At 36.1% G+C, this 14,419-nt stretch overlaps 1 protein-coding gene across 1 annotated transcript; it reads left to right on the forward strand.

Annotated features, from left to right (window-relative positions):
- The first annotated feature begins 13,115 nt into the window (after positions 1–13,115).
- LOC112099248 lies at positions 13,116–13,769 on the forward strand. Its single transcript, XM_024186462.1, has one exon. The coding sequence runs from the start codon at positions 13,116–13,118 to the stop codon at positions 13,767–13,769; it is 654 nt and encodes a 217-aa protein (XP_024042230.1).
- The last annotated feature ends 650 nt before the right edge of the window (positions 13,770–14,419 follow it).

A 14,419-nucleotide genomic window follows, 5' to 3' on the forward strand; every position in this document is an offset into this window, starting at 1 on the left:
CCATTAACAACACTAGAAAACAGCACACGGCAGTGACTGCACAAGGCACAAACAACATCCCTCAAACACACGATAACCTCCCTCAAACAGCCTCCCCTTAAACGACATCAAACGGCACAAGGCACAACCAGCCTCGCTCATGACCCATTATCGACAGCCACACGGCCCACACACAGTGCCTCCCTCAAACAAATGACAGCCACACGGCCCACAAACAACACCTCCCTCAAACAAACGACAGCCACACGGCCACCAAACACAGCAACCACTGAAAGTTGACGCCAATCGAAGCTAGCTCCGTGAGGATCGTGACCCGATCTATCGATTCGTTGCTACTAGGTACTATATCTGCTAACCTCCATGCCTTGAATCCTCCACCATTACCCGATTCGGTTCGAGCTCCATTCGAACCTGCAAGCTGCAACCCGAATTTTGGCTGCTGACATTTGAGTTTTGAAAGCTTGAGTTTGGCGTTCATACTTGGTAGTTGGCGTATTTTCATTATATATTATATCTAATCCGAACCCTACCCAATCCGAACTCAATCCGAATTTTTCACCCAATCCGATCTGATCCCAATTATATTCGGATCGGGTTATAAATTCGGGTTGAATTCGGATGAACTTTTATCCAACCCGATCAACCTGAAATCCGATTGGGTTGATCCGAATCCGACCCGAATTTGATTTTGCCCAGCCCTAGTGTGCACAATATTTTTCAACCATTTCCTTATAATTAGCACCAAGTAAGTTTTCATCTTAAAATCACAATTTGTTAGTGTATACTTATATTTTTTAATTTCTACAATTTCATATCATGTTTTAATTTTTTATATATTACAGCAACCACTCCCTCCGTATGCTTTGCAACCACATTATCATTCTCATTCGATGACGTACGAAGGATCTGGAAGTGGAAGTGTCCAAAATTTGCTACATCAACAACGTAATAAAGACAACAATGAATGTGATTGATGTTTGACTTATATTTTATTCGAACTAATTACAGTGATGAACATGTAATTGCACAATTGTATTTTCAATAATGAAAACATATTTTCACAAGTAATTACCAACAAAAATTTTATACCCAAACAGAAATTTTCACCAAATAATTACCAACAAATATTTCAACTTGTAATACATATACCAATCGATAATTTTCACCAAGTAATTACCAACAAAAATTTATACCCAACCGACAATATACCAAAAAATTTTCAGAACCACCCAACACAAAAAACCATACCCAGAATGCTTGTAAATCTGCAATTTTACATGCAAATTTGATAAGGTCCCAGTCAAAGTGTTAATAATAGTTGTTCTGTTCAGGGTAAGAACGACCACACAAGTTGAATTTGAGTAATACTGAATGCCTTTATTAAGGAGTACTGGAGCTTATTTATAGTAAAAGAAATATAGCAAAACAACTCAACTAAACAACCGAAATTGTAGGCTAAGATAACAACCTTGACTCAACAACTAGCTAAATATCCTAACTAGTCGGGTAACAGAATAAAATAAATCAATAACGATTCTCCACCAAGTCGGCAACGATCTCACGAAGATTGCTCCAGACTTATCCTTTTGCTACTTGCATGCTGCATGCATAATTCCATGCACCGTTTGGTATGCTTCTTGCATGTTGCATGCATAATTCCATTATGTTTCACATGTAACCTTCATGCTTAGTGCTTGGCTTTGATACTCTTGACGACCTTCGTATCGTATCAATACCCCCTCCACGAAGTGGACCATTGTCCTCAAGGGTCAAGTGAGGAAACTGTTACTTGAGTACTGTAGTATCCTCCCATGTTGTTTCCTCATGTAGTAACCGTTATCAGCGCACCAAACTATGTTCGTGAAACCTACCACTGCGTTTGAGCCAATGCGTATCAATAATAACATCAGGCTCAAGTATGAGTACACCTTGTAATAAAATATTGACCTTTTCAAAATTTCCTGTGCATGTCAGTGTTTACCCATTTGCGACCCGTACTGAAAATCCAGTAGTGGGCACAATTGGTAGCCGCAACATGTTAGCCATCCGAGAGCTGATGAAATTGTGAGTTGAGCCGCTGTCAATAAACACTATGATGTGATAAGGTCCTACCTTGGCCGTTACACGCATAGTTTGGGGGGCTGTCCATCCTGTCAGTGCATATAAGGTAATTTTGGGGTCGGTTGGTTCTAATCCTTTCTGCAATTCATCAGGTACCTCTTCACATGTGGAGTCTTCACTTGTTACTTCACTCTCAAGAAGCAATAGTTGTGGACCTTGACACTTATGTCTTGCTGTGAATTTTTCATTGCAGTTAAAACAAAGTCCTTGCGCTCATCGGCGTTGCATTTCGTCCCATGACAGCTTTTTGATGGATCCAGGTAATGGAGCACGAGCGTTGCTTGATAGTGATGCTATTGTACGGTTGTTATATGGATAACGCAGCAGCCTTCTCTGTCGTGATAATTGATCATCCTTCATACGGGCTAAGTTAATCGGCTCTTTTAGTGTTTTTGGCCCTAACATCCAGATACCTTCTGATATTTTCGGTTTCAATCCCCCCATAAAAGTTCCCACTAATGCCTTTTGTGTCCAGCCCTGCACCATTTTCCCAAGCCTTTCAAATTCTTTTTGGTAATCACGAAGCGAACCCGTCTGTATCACCCTTAATAGTGCCTCATCATAGTCTTCACAATCTGTAGGACCAAAACGGGCCCATAATTCTTCCACAAATGCTTCCCACGTAACTGTCCTTCCTTCTCTTGATAGGCCCGTCGTAACCATTGCCACCACTGATTGGCTTCCCCTTCAAGATGGAATTAAGCTAGTGATACTTTCTGCTCATCCGTTGCCTCTTGATATTCAAAGAATTGCGTTATCCGGTTGTACCATTCTGTTGGATCCTCGCCTGAGTACCGTGGACAATCCAGCTTGACTGCTTGAGACGCAAATTGATGGCGACCCCTTTCAGCCTCTTCACGAAGTGGCCGTGACGATCCCGTCTGATCATGGATACTATGACTTGGTGTTCCCCTGGAAACTCCAATGGAGTCAGCCAACTTGCTAAGTGTTTCCTCAAGGTGGTGTAGCTTGTCGTTGACCCCTAGCTCCATGCGTTTCATGCTGTCTTGTAAGTTACCGAGCTCCCCTTCTAAGTACTCAATTTGTTCTTTGTTGGTTGTCATAGTTAACCTCGCTCTGATACCACTTATAAAGTCCCAGTCAAAGTGTTAATAATAGTTGTTCTGTTCAGGGTAAGAACGACCACACAAGTTGAATTTGAGTAATACTGATTGCCTTTATTCATGAGTACTGGAGCTTATTTATAGTAAAAGAAATACAACAAAACAACTCAACTAAACAACCGAAATTGTTGGCTAAGATAACAACCTTGACTCAACAACTAGCTAAATATCCTAACTAGTTGGGTAACAGAATAAAATAAATCAATAACGATTCTCCACCAAGTCGGCAACGATCTCACGAAGATTGCTCCAGACTTATCCTTTTGCTACTTGCATGTTGCATGCATAATTCCATTATGCTTCACGTGTAACCTTCATACCTAGTGATTGGCTTTTATACTCTTGACGACCTTCGTTTCGTATCAAAATCAAACCTCAACTGTCAATAAGCCACCATCCAGTGTGCAAAACTAGGCTCAAAGTTCAGAATTTTCTGATAAAGATCAAATTTTAAAGGCGAATCAAACCTCAGTTGTCAATAAGGCACCATCCAATGTGAAGAACCAAGCTCAAAGTTCAAAAATTTCTGTTAAATATTAAAAATTTGAAGGCAAATCAGAGTGCTGCACCTACTAACATTGGTGAAGGATGGAGTGGCATCGAATGACTCGGCATCTTTGGTGAAGAAACAGGGTAATGATGGGAAGAACCAGAGGACTGGAAACGATGCAAGGGTAGTGGTGAAGCAGGGGAATGAGGGTTGGATTGATGGAGAATAGGGGAGAAAAAAAATTCACCGAGAAAGTACCTTCAACACGTCAAGAATCGGCCAATTGTTAGGTTTTTGGAAAGAAAAGTTTTCCTTTTTTGGAAAAGGTTAAAGAAATTTGGAAATGGAGGTGTAAGGTTAAAAAAAAAGAGTGATCGATTTTATGTAGAAAAATGCGTAATAAAAGGAATGTTGCCACATGTAAGGAATGGATGATTTGCTTCTTGAGATGATTTTGATCCAACGATAAAGGTAAGAAAGCAGCTGAGAGGGTGTCAGGAGTACATGAAAAGACGGGAAAGAATTGGAGCTGTTGATGAAGATCTAAGCTCAGAGGATCACCACGAGGTGGCGCGACAGCAAGAGTATAATTGTAGGCGGCAGGAAGTAGGGATGACAATGGGGAGGGGAGGGGAGGGGACCGATCTCTCCGTATCTATCCTCGATATTTTACGTATGTCCCCGTCCTCTCCCCGTCCCCGTCAGAATTACTTGAAAGAATCTCTATCCCCTCCCCGAATAATAACAGGGGATCCCCGAATAACTAATACATTTTTTTTTCGATTTTGAGTTAATCATATTAAAATAAAAAATTCAAATAAAAGTAAAGTTCAAAATATATCTTACATTAATATCTATTACAAAAGTCACATACATTAAATTAGTAAGTAACGCAGCATGCAAGGGATACAAATTTCTTTTACAAACTATCATGAACAAATTAATAGTTTAATACAAAATTGTTACAAATAAAATCGAATTTAGATTCAAAATTAACTTTTTCAATGGTGGCGTGGACACTTTATAAATGTGGACTATTCCCTTTACAACACAATAATTAAATCGGAGCAAATCAAAAGCAAATATTAGATTAGATTAGATTAGATATTAAAATTGTGATTCGTTGTGGGCAATTATAACATCTATAAATAAATAAAAAATAGATTTTAATTTAAAATATTTAAAGAATATGAAAATTAAAAAGAATGTTTGGCTATTACAATCTACTCGGTCTTTTTAATGTCCTAAATAAAAATTTAGGACTTTAATTAGTTAATTAGGCCTAAAAGTTTAATAATATAAATATTTTGATATTTTTTATTTTTACCAATATTTATAATTTTATAATTTAAATTTTATTATTTATTTACTAGTAATTTTAAAAAATTAAAATGGAGAAATGGGTAGGGGGTGGGGATTCCAGCTCATCCCCGTCCCCTCCCCGAATAAGAAATTGGGTATGAAATTATCCTCATACCCTCCCCGAATGGGGAAAATCCCCAAGGGTACCCGTCCCCGTGGGGACTTTTGCCATCCCTAGCAGGAAGTGTAAAAAAGGAGGAATGAAAAAACAATATTTTATATACATATTCATAGTGTGTAAATATATTTTATTTAATATTATATCTAATTCAGTTATTTACGTTCTTACAGTAACTTAATAGTAAAATTTATAAGATATATACAACTGCTTTTAAAACTTACCGTACTTTTAGAAATAAATTTTACAGCATAATTAACAATAATTATTTTAAAAGGTACAACATTACTAAAATGGCCCTGAGTTAAAATAAAAATTAAGCTAAATTATTAAAAAAAAATAGAATAATTAGAACAAACAATTTTAGGTAGCCCACAAAACAAAAAAATAGACACATTACAATCTCATATATTCTTAAATATCAAGAGCATGAAAATTTAAATGTTTTAGCTACAAGGACAGATATCCTATATAATAATATAATATTATACATAATATCCCTTCTATTTTCAGAAGCTCCACTTGACTAGCACAACCCCAATGATATCTAGTTTGCGGTTGTATAAGCGGCGGCCATAGATGAGATTATTAGGCCGACTCCACACGAACCCTCCATGATCCCAGTGCTCCACGCAAATGTATGGGCATGAAACCCTCGAGTGTAGGCGTGCATGAAAACAGAAAAAGCAAAAGCAGAATTATCTGAAATGGCTAAAATTCTTAGTTACACGTAAATTTTGTAGACGAACGTGCATATATGCAATCATGCAGGATGGCAAATGGCCAAAGAGGGTAGCAAGGGATCCCCATCCCACTGGAGATCCTCGCTACACATCCCTGAATTCAGAGGTTGAAATGGTCATTCGATCAACTAGCTGGTCTACACATGGTCACTTCCTCTGCATGTGTTCTCATCAGGCTTATCATTAAATGAAACTGATGAAAATTAGCAGCTACATACAAGAAAATAACTATTTCATACGTCGAATGATAAGCTCAGATCAACTAATGCATGCAAATTTAGTGACTATTTTTCTGTGGACTATTTTATCAATCAATATACAAGCGTGTATTATCTAAAGCACAAACTTGTTATGTCAATCTAGCATGAGATTCCAGCAACTTTTAATGACTTCGAAATAACTGAGGCAACCTGCTCATACTGTTGATTCTGAACCACGTGAGAAAACCATGCACTTATTAGGTGCCACAAGAGGGCAAAAACAGAACACATTTAACCGTTCATTCCTAGCTTTATTTTGCTCATAGAGGCAATAAATAATTCGACCAATGCCAAGAGATGATTAAATAACTGATTGTGTGAAAACTTTGGTGTTCTTTCTTTTTCTCAGAAATTGACAACGTTTTCTTTTCCAAGAGTGCAGCCATAAAACTCCATGTCCCCTATGGGTTCCAATTGCTGTCTTCATTTCCAGAACAACTTTCTCATTCCATGCCTACTAGGAAAGAAATTTAAATATTATTTACTGGCAGTGTTTAACTCATGGCATGAACAACAGAAAAAATAATTCATCTTTACCTCCAAATCTTCAACCACATTCTTTTGGTTTTTTCCCTTCAATGCAAGACCCAGCTCTTTTTTCACTGGAACAATCACCAATGTCCAGAAAAAAGTTGCAAGCTATCACGTTACTTATGCCCAAATGAAAACGAAGTGTCAAGAACTCTATGTTTATACAATAACTAGCAGCAACAATGAGTGTAATTAGCATAAAGAATACAATTCCCTAGGTTCTGAAAATCTCTCCTGAGCAACAAGAGCGACACCACTCTTCTCCTGTTCTGTGACAGAAATAGAAATTCAATTAGTTCGCACACCAATGTTTAAAAAGCAAAAAATCAATGGTGCTGTCCCAGTATGCTCCAAGAGGAATAAAAAAAGAACACCACACTACTATAATGTATTAGCCATTGTGATACAAAACAATTTTGTTTTGTATCACACTTGTCAGTGCCCAGCCCCACAGAGTTGAGGAGACTTTAGAAGAGTCCTTCTACTTAGGAAATTATCATGAATAGCAACAAGAATTAGAGGCAACAAAATGTAGACAGCACATACCCACAGAACAAATGACAATATTAGCAGTCATGAACTACTAACTATTCATGACGTACAAAGCCTGATAATTAATTGTAAATTTCATTTTTTTTCCTTAGTCTGTCTATAATATGGCAGAAAAGGAGAAGTGTACAAGCAAATACCTATGGACCCATAAAAAGGAAAGAAAACTTATTGCATAAAATTGGGCAGTAGACAACCACAAAAATGACTCAGGTGAATATAAAGATTTATGCTGAAATTTTTGGAATTCCTTAACATGTAGATATGTAGATAGTGACAGCAGCAAGAACATGTAGTCCACACAAATAATACCAACCAAAATAAAATATAAACAAGCACTGCATTCCTTAAAAAGTTGTACAATATCATGTAGCCCATCCACTGCTGATAATTCCAATGCCTGTGGACCAAAAAAAAAAAAAGTGGAACTAAAAATCTAAACGCCCCATTGCAAAATCCGAAGCCATTATAACTCGCTAACCTCTTGGACACTAATGCCGATTCCAACACCAGCCACTTGAATCATTGAAACATCATTCGTGCCTGTTAAGCATTGCAATAGAATTTCTCAGCCATAACCACCAATAAGTGAGTTGAAAATTTCTAAAAATTTCACAGAGACCATAATGGTTTTAAGAAAATGAAGTTAATGGTAGTTACCATACCAAAATGTAGGTGCCATGTCAGCTGTTTGCCGTGGTGCTACTCGGCAACACAGTACCACAGAACAGTTCCATCTAAATGGAAAAGCTACAACTCGAGATGATAAAACTGGGTCAGGGTATGGGACATCATGGAGAATCAGAAATAAATTGTAAGGATGGTTGACAATTCTCACTTGTGTTATATCATCTCCAGAATTTCTTTCAGAGTTGTGTAATAACCAAATACAGTCATTAGCTCCTCTGAAATTGCAATGGCATCTCCTAAATTTTTCTAAAATACTCCACACTATTAATTATAACTTATGTCATCTTCCTTGTTGGGAGACAAATTGCCAGTAGAAACAACAGTTTCTTGCTTGCCACCAGTCAAAGCCCATGGTTTAATAGCTTCAGGCACCCCTTGTAGTTTATCTTCAATTCTAGAGGTGCCCAGTATGCACAGATCATTTTCAACACTGCTAGCAACCTTGCAAAAAGTGAAGCAGCCTCAAAGCAAGATTGCACTGAACAAATTCTGAAGCACTCGTTCTCGCATGCCAACAAGCGTTCTCAAACCCAGAGAGGAGTAACCACGAAGATAGCTTTCAGTTCCCCTTATTATGTTCATATTCAAAGCTTTACTATCACACTTAACATAGACTGTCAGAACCTTTTGCATAGAGTGTCAAAGTCCTGTCAGGGAACCCCAAAATAACTGATATCCTCTTCTTGTCGCTGTCAAACTTATGCATATGCAAGACAAGAAACTTGCCCTACCAATACGAGGCAATGAAACAAAATACAACAAGACCCATATATTGAGTAAATTTTAGAAACCAAAAAACAGAAAGAGTAAAATAGTATCATAAAAGTAGAACCACTGATATCCAGACCTAAGTTGGTAGCATAAAAGTAGAACCACTAATATCCAGACTTAAGCTTGCAGTTACCAACTTCCACCAACAAAAAAGGATCTTTGTTTATCAGTACAACTAAGGACAAACAGAAAAAGTAGATCCTGGAATGATCCCACCCCACCAGGAACTCCAACATCTCCCCCCTCCCAACAACCCCTTCACAAAAACAAGAAAAGAAAGGGAAATATCTCATTTTGATATCAGAGGCATTTCATTTACAAGGAAAAGATTTTTGTTTTCAGCCATGACTTTCGTCTCCAAGATGAAAGTACCAGTTAACTTCAAACAATTACAGAATATCATACGTAGATTATTGTTTTGTTTGTTAAAATGAGTCTTTTTCTTCATAGGTTATTGTTTTATCTTTTAAAGTGAGTCTATTCCCTTTTTAATGCCAACCTTGAAACAACAGCAATGATTGCTGCAACCGTCTACTGAGGTATTTAGTTTAAGATCACTGCTACGCAATATTTCAATTTAGCTGTTGTGGTCATCAAGCAAGTAGGTTCACTCATGATGTCATAGCAATTATATAAGAATAGCAACAAAGGAAAGAAAAGCACATGAAGCTACCTTTGCCTTTCACCCTGAATATCAGTAACCAAATAACCAGAAATTTGTTCTATTAGCAGAAAACCATATGCTGCAGCAGCAACATAAGCCAATGCTTGTTCATCTGACACTCCCCTTGGTAATCTATTAATTTAACTGTAGGATCGAACGTGTCGACAACAAGAGGCACAATAGTATTGCAAAAGCAAGTAAAAGGATGGAGAGCATAATGTGAAAAATTATTTTATAGAAATTTTGGGTACAAATTATGTTACGAAAATTAGAATTCAGTATAATATATAATCATTGACAACATTCTTACATCTCAAGATAAGCAGGATAATGAATTCAGATAACCATTGATTAAAAATGAGAAAAACCGAACCAGAGTAAAAGACAATGTTCACTCCCTTTAGTGCTAAAATCCAAAAGCATTAATAATTCTTATCCATTTGAACATGTTCATTCACCACCTACAAGTTCGAGCTCCATACCACCATTGAACAAAAAGTTTCTTTCGCTAGCCAAAATATCAAAGCTGACCAGCTATTATTTAAATACAGTGTTTCTTTGGGAGTTAGCCTAGCATCCATTGTGCAGGCGACAAGTTGTGTCTTCAACGTATATCTAACAGGATTCTGATCTCCTCAAGAATTCAATGATTTTAAACCCATATTTCTTGCCAGATATCCGACTTATTCTGCAGTCGCTTCGGCAGCATAACAAGAGTTCTGGCAAACATCTGGAAAAAGCCCTAATCTTTTTATTTCCTTCAGAATCCGTCACAATAACAAAGGTGCTATTGCACATCAGCTTTAAGTAGACAGTCAGCAATTTGCTCAACACTATAGCCAGGAAAATGAGAAGATCCCATAAATCTCTTTCCATCTTCCACTATTATTCCCCTAACAAAGTCCATGGGCCTGGAACTCCTTCCCATTTCATCATCCCTCCGACCGTGGAATGAATGAAATTCCTGAACCCTAAAGCATTTGGAGCAGAAACATTTTGTTTTGTACCCAAATTGCCAAAGCTCGGGGCAGACAATTTTGACCCTCTCCTCATGCAACATTTCATGAAGACCAAAAATGACGTTTCCCATTCTCTAAATAACCTATAGAGTTAAAAAGAAAATGAACTGAATTATATCCAACAACTATAATAAAAGATCAACATCTGCCCAACCAAATTCGAAGGGGCATTCAACAGATACTACACAAACATTTCAATTTTTCATGTTTTCCAGGGTTCAAAAATTTTATAGATGAAATCTAAGGGGGTAAATACATCAAATTTAATCGATTGAGAAATAAAAGTGGGTAAAAATGAAATTGGAATTTAAAAAAAGAAAATAAATCTAATCAAAACCTGCGTGGGTCTGGGTCTGGTTGTATTCTTAATAGTAACCAAATAATGAAAAATTCCGGCATTGCAGCAGCTATAGAAATAATTATAGAAAAAAATTGTTAAAAAGAGAAAAAAAAATACCTGAAACATGAGCTGATAGTGGGCGATTGAGTGCGCCACTGAATCGTAGTAGAGAAGTAGCTCTGCGAATTGGAAAAAGATTGCGCATTTCTAATGCTTGATGATTCCGGCCAGCGGCGAAGGCAAGGCACGGCGGCGGTGGAGCATTGGCTCAGCTGTGCTGGCGTGCGTTTGGAGAAGAGGAGGAAAGCTGGGTTTTCGACTGGTGGCCCGGCACCTGTTTTGAAAACAAGGAGGCAAGAGATTTTTTAATGGGGAAAATTTTTAATTAACTAAACATTCCCTCTTCATAATTTTTAGTATTTAATTGGTTTGATTATTTTTATACTAAAAAATGAATGTTTGTGATATTCTTAGCTACTTCTCATATTAACAAATAACAATTAATAATTTAAAAAAAAAACATGTGTCTTCCTTCACGAAAGTTCTCTCTCTCTCTTAGAGAGGCTTGAATGGAAGGTTGGAGGAGTCTTATGCTGTGTTTACTTTACTTGTTGGAGTGGGAGTGAGGAGTGTGGATTCCTCCACTTCATCATTTATTTCTTCTAAATGGGAAGGGAGTGGGAATCCCATTCCGTGAGCCCCACTTATTTTTGGAGTTGGGAGTGGGAGTGGGACTCTCATTGGGGGAGGTGGGAGTGGGAATCCACTCCCACCTCTCCCTTTTTTACCCTTTTATTTTTTTAATTTAATTTAATTTAATATTTTATAATTAATAAAATAAAATAAATATTATTATATTTATTTGAATAATAATATTATATTTAACTAAATAATAATTTGCATTGATTCTAAGTTAAAATTATTTTAAAATAATATTATTATATTAATAGAGAATTAATAAATATAATATTATTATATTTATTTTAAAAATAATAGTACTATATTTATTTAATATTAATAATAATAAATAGTTTATTCTAAGAAAATATTAATTTTGTACTAAATAATATTATATTATTATTTTATATAATAATAAATTTAATATAATTATATTAAATAAAATAAAATAAGGTTTCATTTTGTATTAAAATTAATAATTTATTGTTCATAATTAAGAATATTAATAATTATAATAAATTTACAAATATAATAAAATAAATATTATTCATTAAATATATTTTTTATTAGTTTTGTAATTAAAAACTATAATTCTTTAAATAAGGATAAAATTGTAATTTGAAACTATTTACTCTCAATCCAAGACAAAGTAAACACATAAATTAGATTCTGATCTCTATTCCATGCTTCAATTCCAGTGTAAGTAAACAACCTACTCACACTCCCACTCCACACTCCCAATCCTAGGATTCTCACTCTTCAGGATTCCCAATCCAATCCAAAAAGTAAACGCTACCTTAATGATTCAGGTGGTCACTCCAAGGTGAGGGCTTTTTCTTTCTAGTTGGATTAGGAGTGTGGAGTGAGAGTGGGAGTGGGATTATGGTGTTTACTTAGACTAAATGAAAGTATGGATTGTCAATCAGAATCCTAATTATTTGTTTACTTTGTCTTGGATTGAGAGTAAATTGTTTTAAATTACAATTTTATCCTTATGTACAGAATTATTATTTGTAATTAAAAAATTAATAAAAAATATATTTAGAAAATAAAATAAATATTTTATTATATTTATAAATTAATAATAATTACTAATATTCTTAATTATGTAAATCATAATTTTTTATTAATTTAAATTTAAATTTAAATTATGTGAATAAAAATTATTAATAATAGCAACACAAATGAAATGTTATTATTGATAATATAGTACAAAATTAATATTTTTTTAGAATAAAATATTTATTATTATTAATAATTAAATAAATAATTAATATTTATTAAAATTAATGTTTAATATTATTAATTTAAATATAATATTTATTTATTTTAATTTTATTAAATTTAATAAAATAAATATGAGATAATTATTATTTTTAATAAATATAATATTATTTATTTTATTAAATATTATTTATTTATTTTTATAAGGATAAAATGGGAAGAGGGGGGAGTGGATTCCCACTCCCACCTCCCCCCATGGGAGTGGAAATCCCACTCCCCACTCCTAAATTGAGTGGGACCCACGGATTCTCACTCTCACTCCCCCCCTTTTTAAGGTAAGTAAACACTGGAGTGGGAGGAATTCACACTCCACACTCCCACTCTAGAAAGTAAACACTACCTTAGGGTATTCTCTTGAAACATTAACTACCATGGATACGGATGAATTAATTCGCAAATGCAAAGCTATAACCATACGCGAGGAAGATAAATCTAGGGTGACACTGGAAGCAAGTATGAAAGCGAAAAAGGAAAAAGCATTGGCAAACTGCTTAGTGGGCAAAGTTCTTCTTACGAGAGTAGTCAACAAAGAAGGAATGAAGATAGCTTTACAGCAAGTTTGGAGAACCTTTAAAGAGGTGGAAATCGAGAGTTTAGGAAACAATATATTCATGTTCAAATTTGCAGAGGAAGCGGATAAGAAAAGAGTCTTAACAGGGGGCCCTTGGCACTTTGATAGGGCATTGATTGTTCTTACTGAACCAAGGGGAATTGGGGAGGTCATAAAACAATCATTTACACATATATCCTTTTGGATTCAGATTCGAAATGTCCCGCTTGCATGTATGGAAAAAGAGTTTCTCCACGAGCTGGGAGGAAAGATTGGGCTAGTGGAGGAGGTTGAAACAGATGAAAATGGGGACTGCATTGGGGAATTTGCAAGAATCGGAGTTTCTATTAACATAACACAGCCATTGGAGAAAATCTTATTCCTCAAACAAGAAAGAGAAACAGACATCCCAATGCCAGTGGTCTATGAACGTCTGCCCGACTTCTGCTTTTGGTACGGAATAATTGGGCACTAATACAAAGAGTGTAGTAGATACCATGGCCAACAAAAAGAGGAGTTACCATTTGGTGGCTAGATGAAAGCAATTATGCTAGGGGGACGCTCAAAGAGTAATCAAAGCAAGGGGAAGTGGAATTATGAGGGGGTAGATCGGAAGAGAAATATGTAAACTCAGAGCATCAAGGCTCCTCCCAACAGCAACCACAGAACCAGAATAACTCGGTTGAAGTAAACGGGTTAAAACCCCTGGAGGAAGAAACAAGTCAAACCAAGGAACTTGCAAGGAATAGTGAGGTGGAAGGGGTAGTTGAGCAATATTTAATGAGGGCAGTGATAGAACCGATGGATAAGAAGCAGATGGGTGGCAAAAAGCACGATGGGGCTACTGGCAATGCAACAAAGCCTAGAAAATTGAAAACAAAGGCGGGAAATGAAAAGGAAAAAGAGAGGGAAAAATTGGAGGCAAACCAAAAGGAAAATGAGGAAGCTAAAAATTGATGATGGGCCGAGAATCTCTGAAATACAGCCCAACAAAAAGAGATGGAAGAGGCAAGCTAGAGAGCCAAGAGAGGGAGGAGTCAGAGTTGGGCTAGGGGCTCAAAAAAGGCTATTTGGTGAGACAATTGAGCAAAGCCCAAAAAAGAAAGCAAAGCTTAATAGCCCGAC

The sequence above is a fragment of the Citrus clementina genome, unplaced genomic scaffold (assembly GCF_000493195.1).
Source record: "Citrus clementina cultivar Clemenules unplaced genomic scaffold, Citrus_clementina_v1.0 scaffold_9, whole genome shotgun sequence".
NCBI classification, from domain to species: Eukaryota; Viridiplantae; Streptophyta; class Magnoliopsida; order Sapindales; family Rutaceae; genus Citrus; species Citrus x clementina.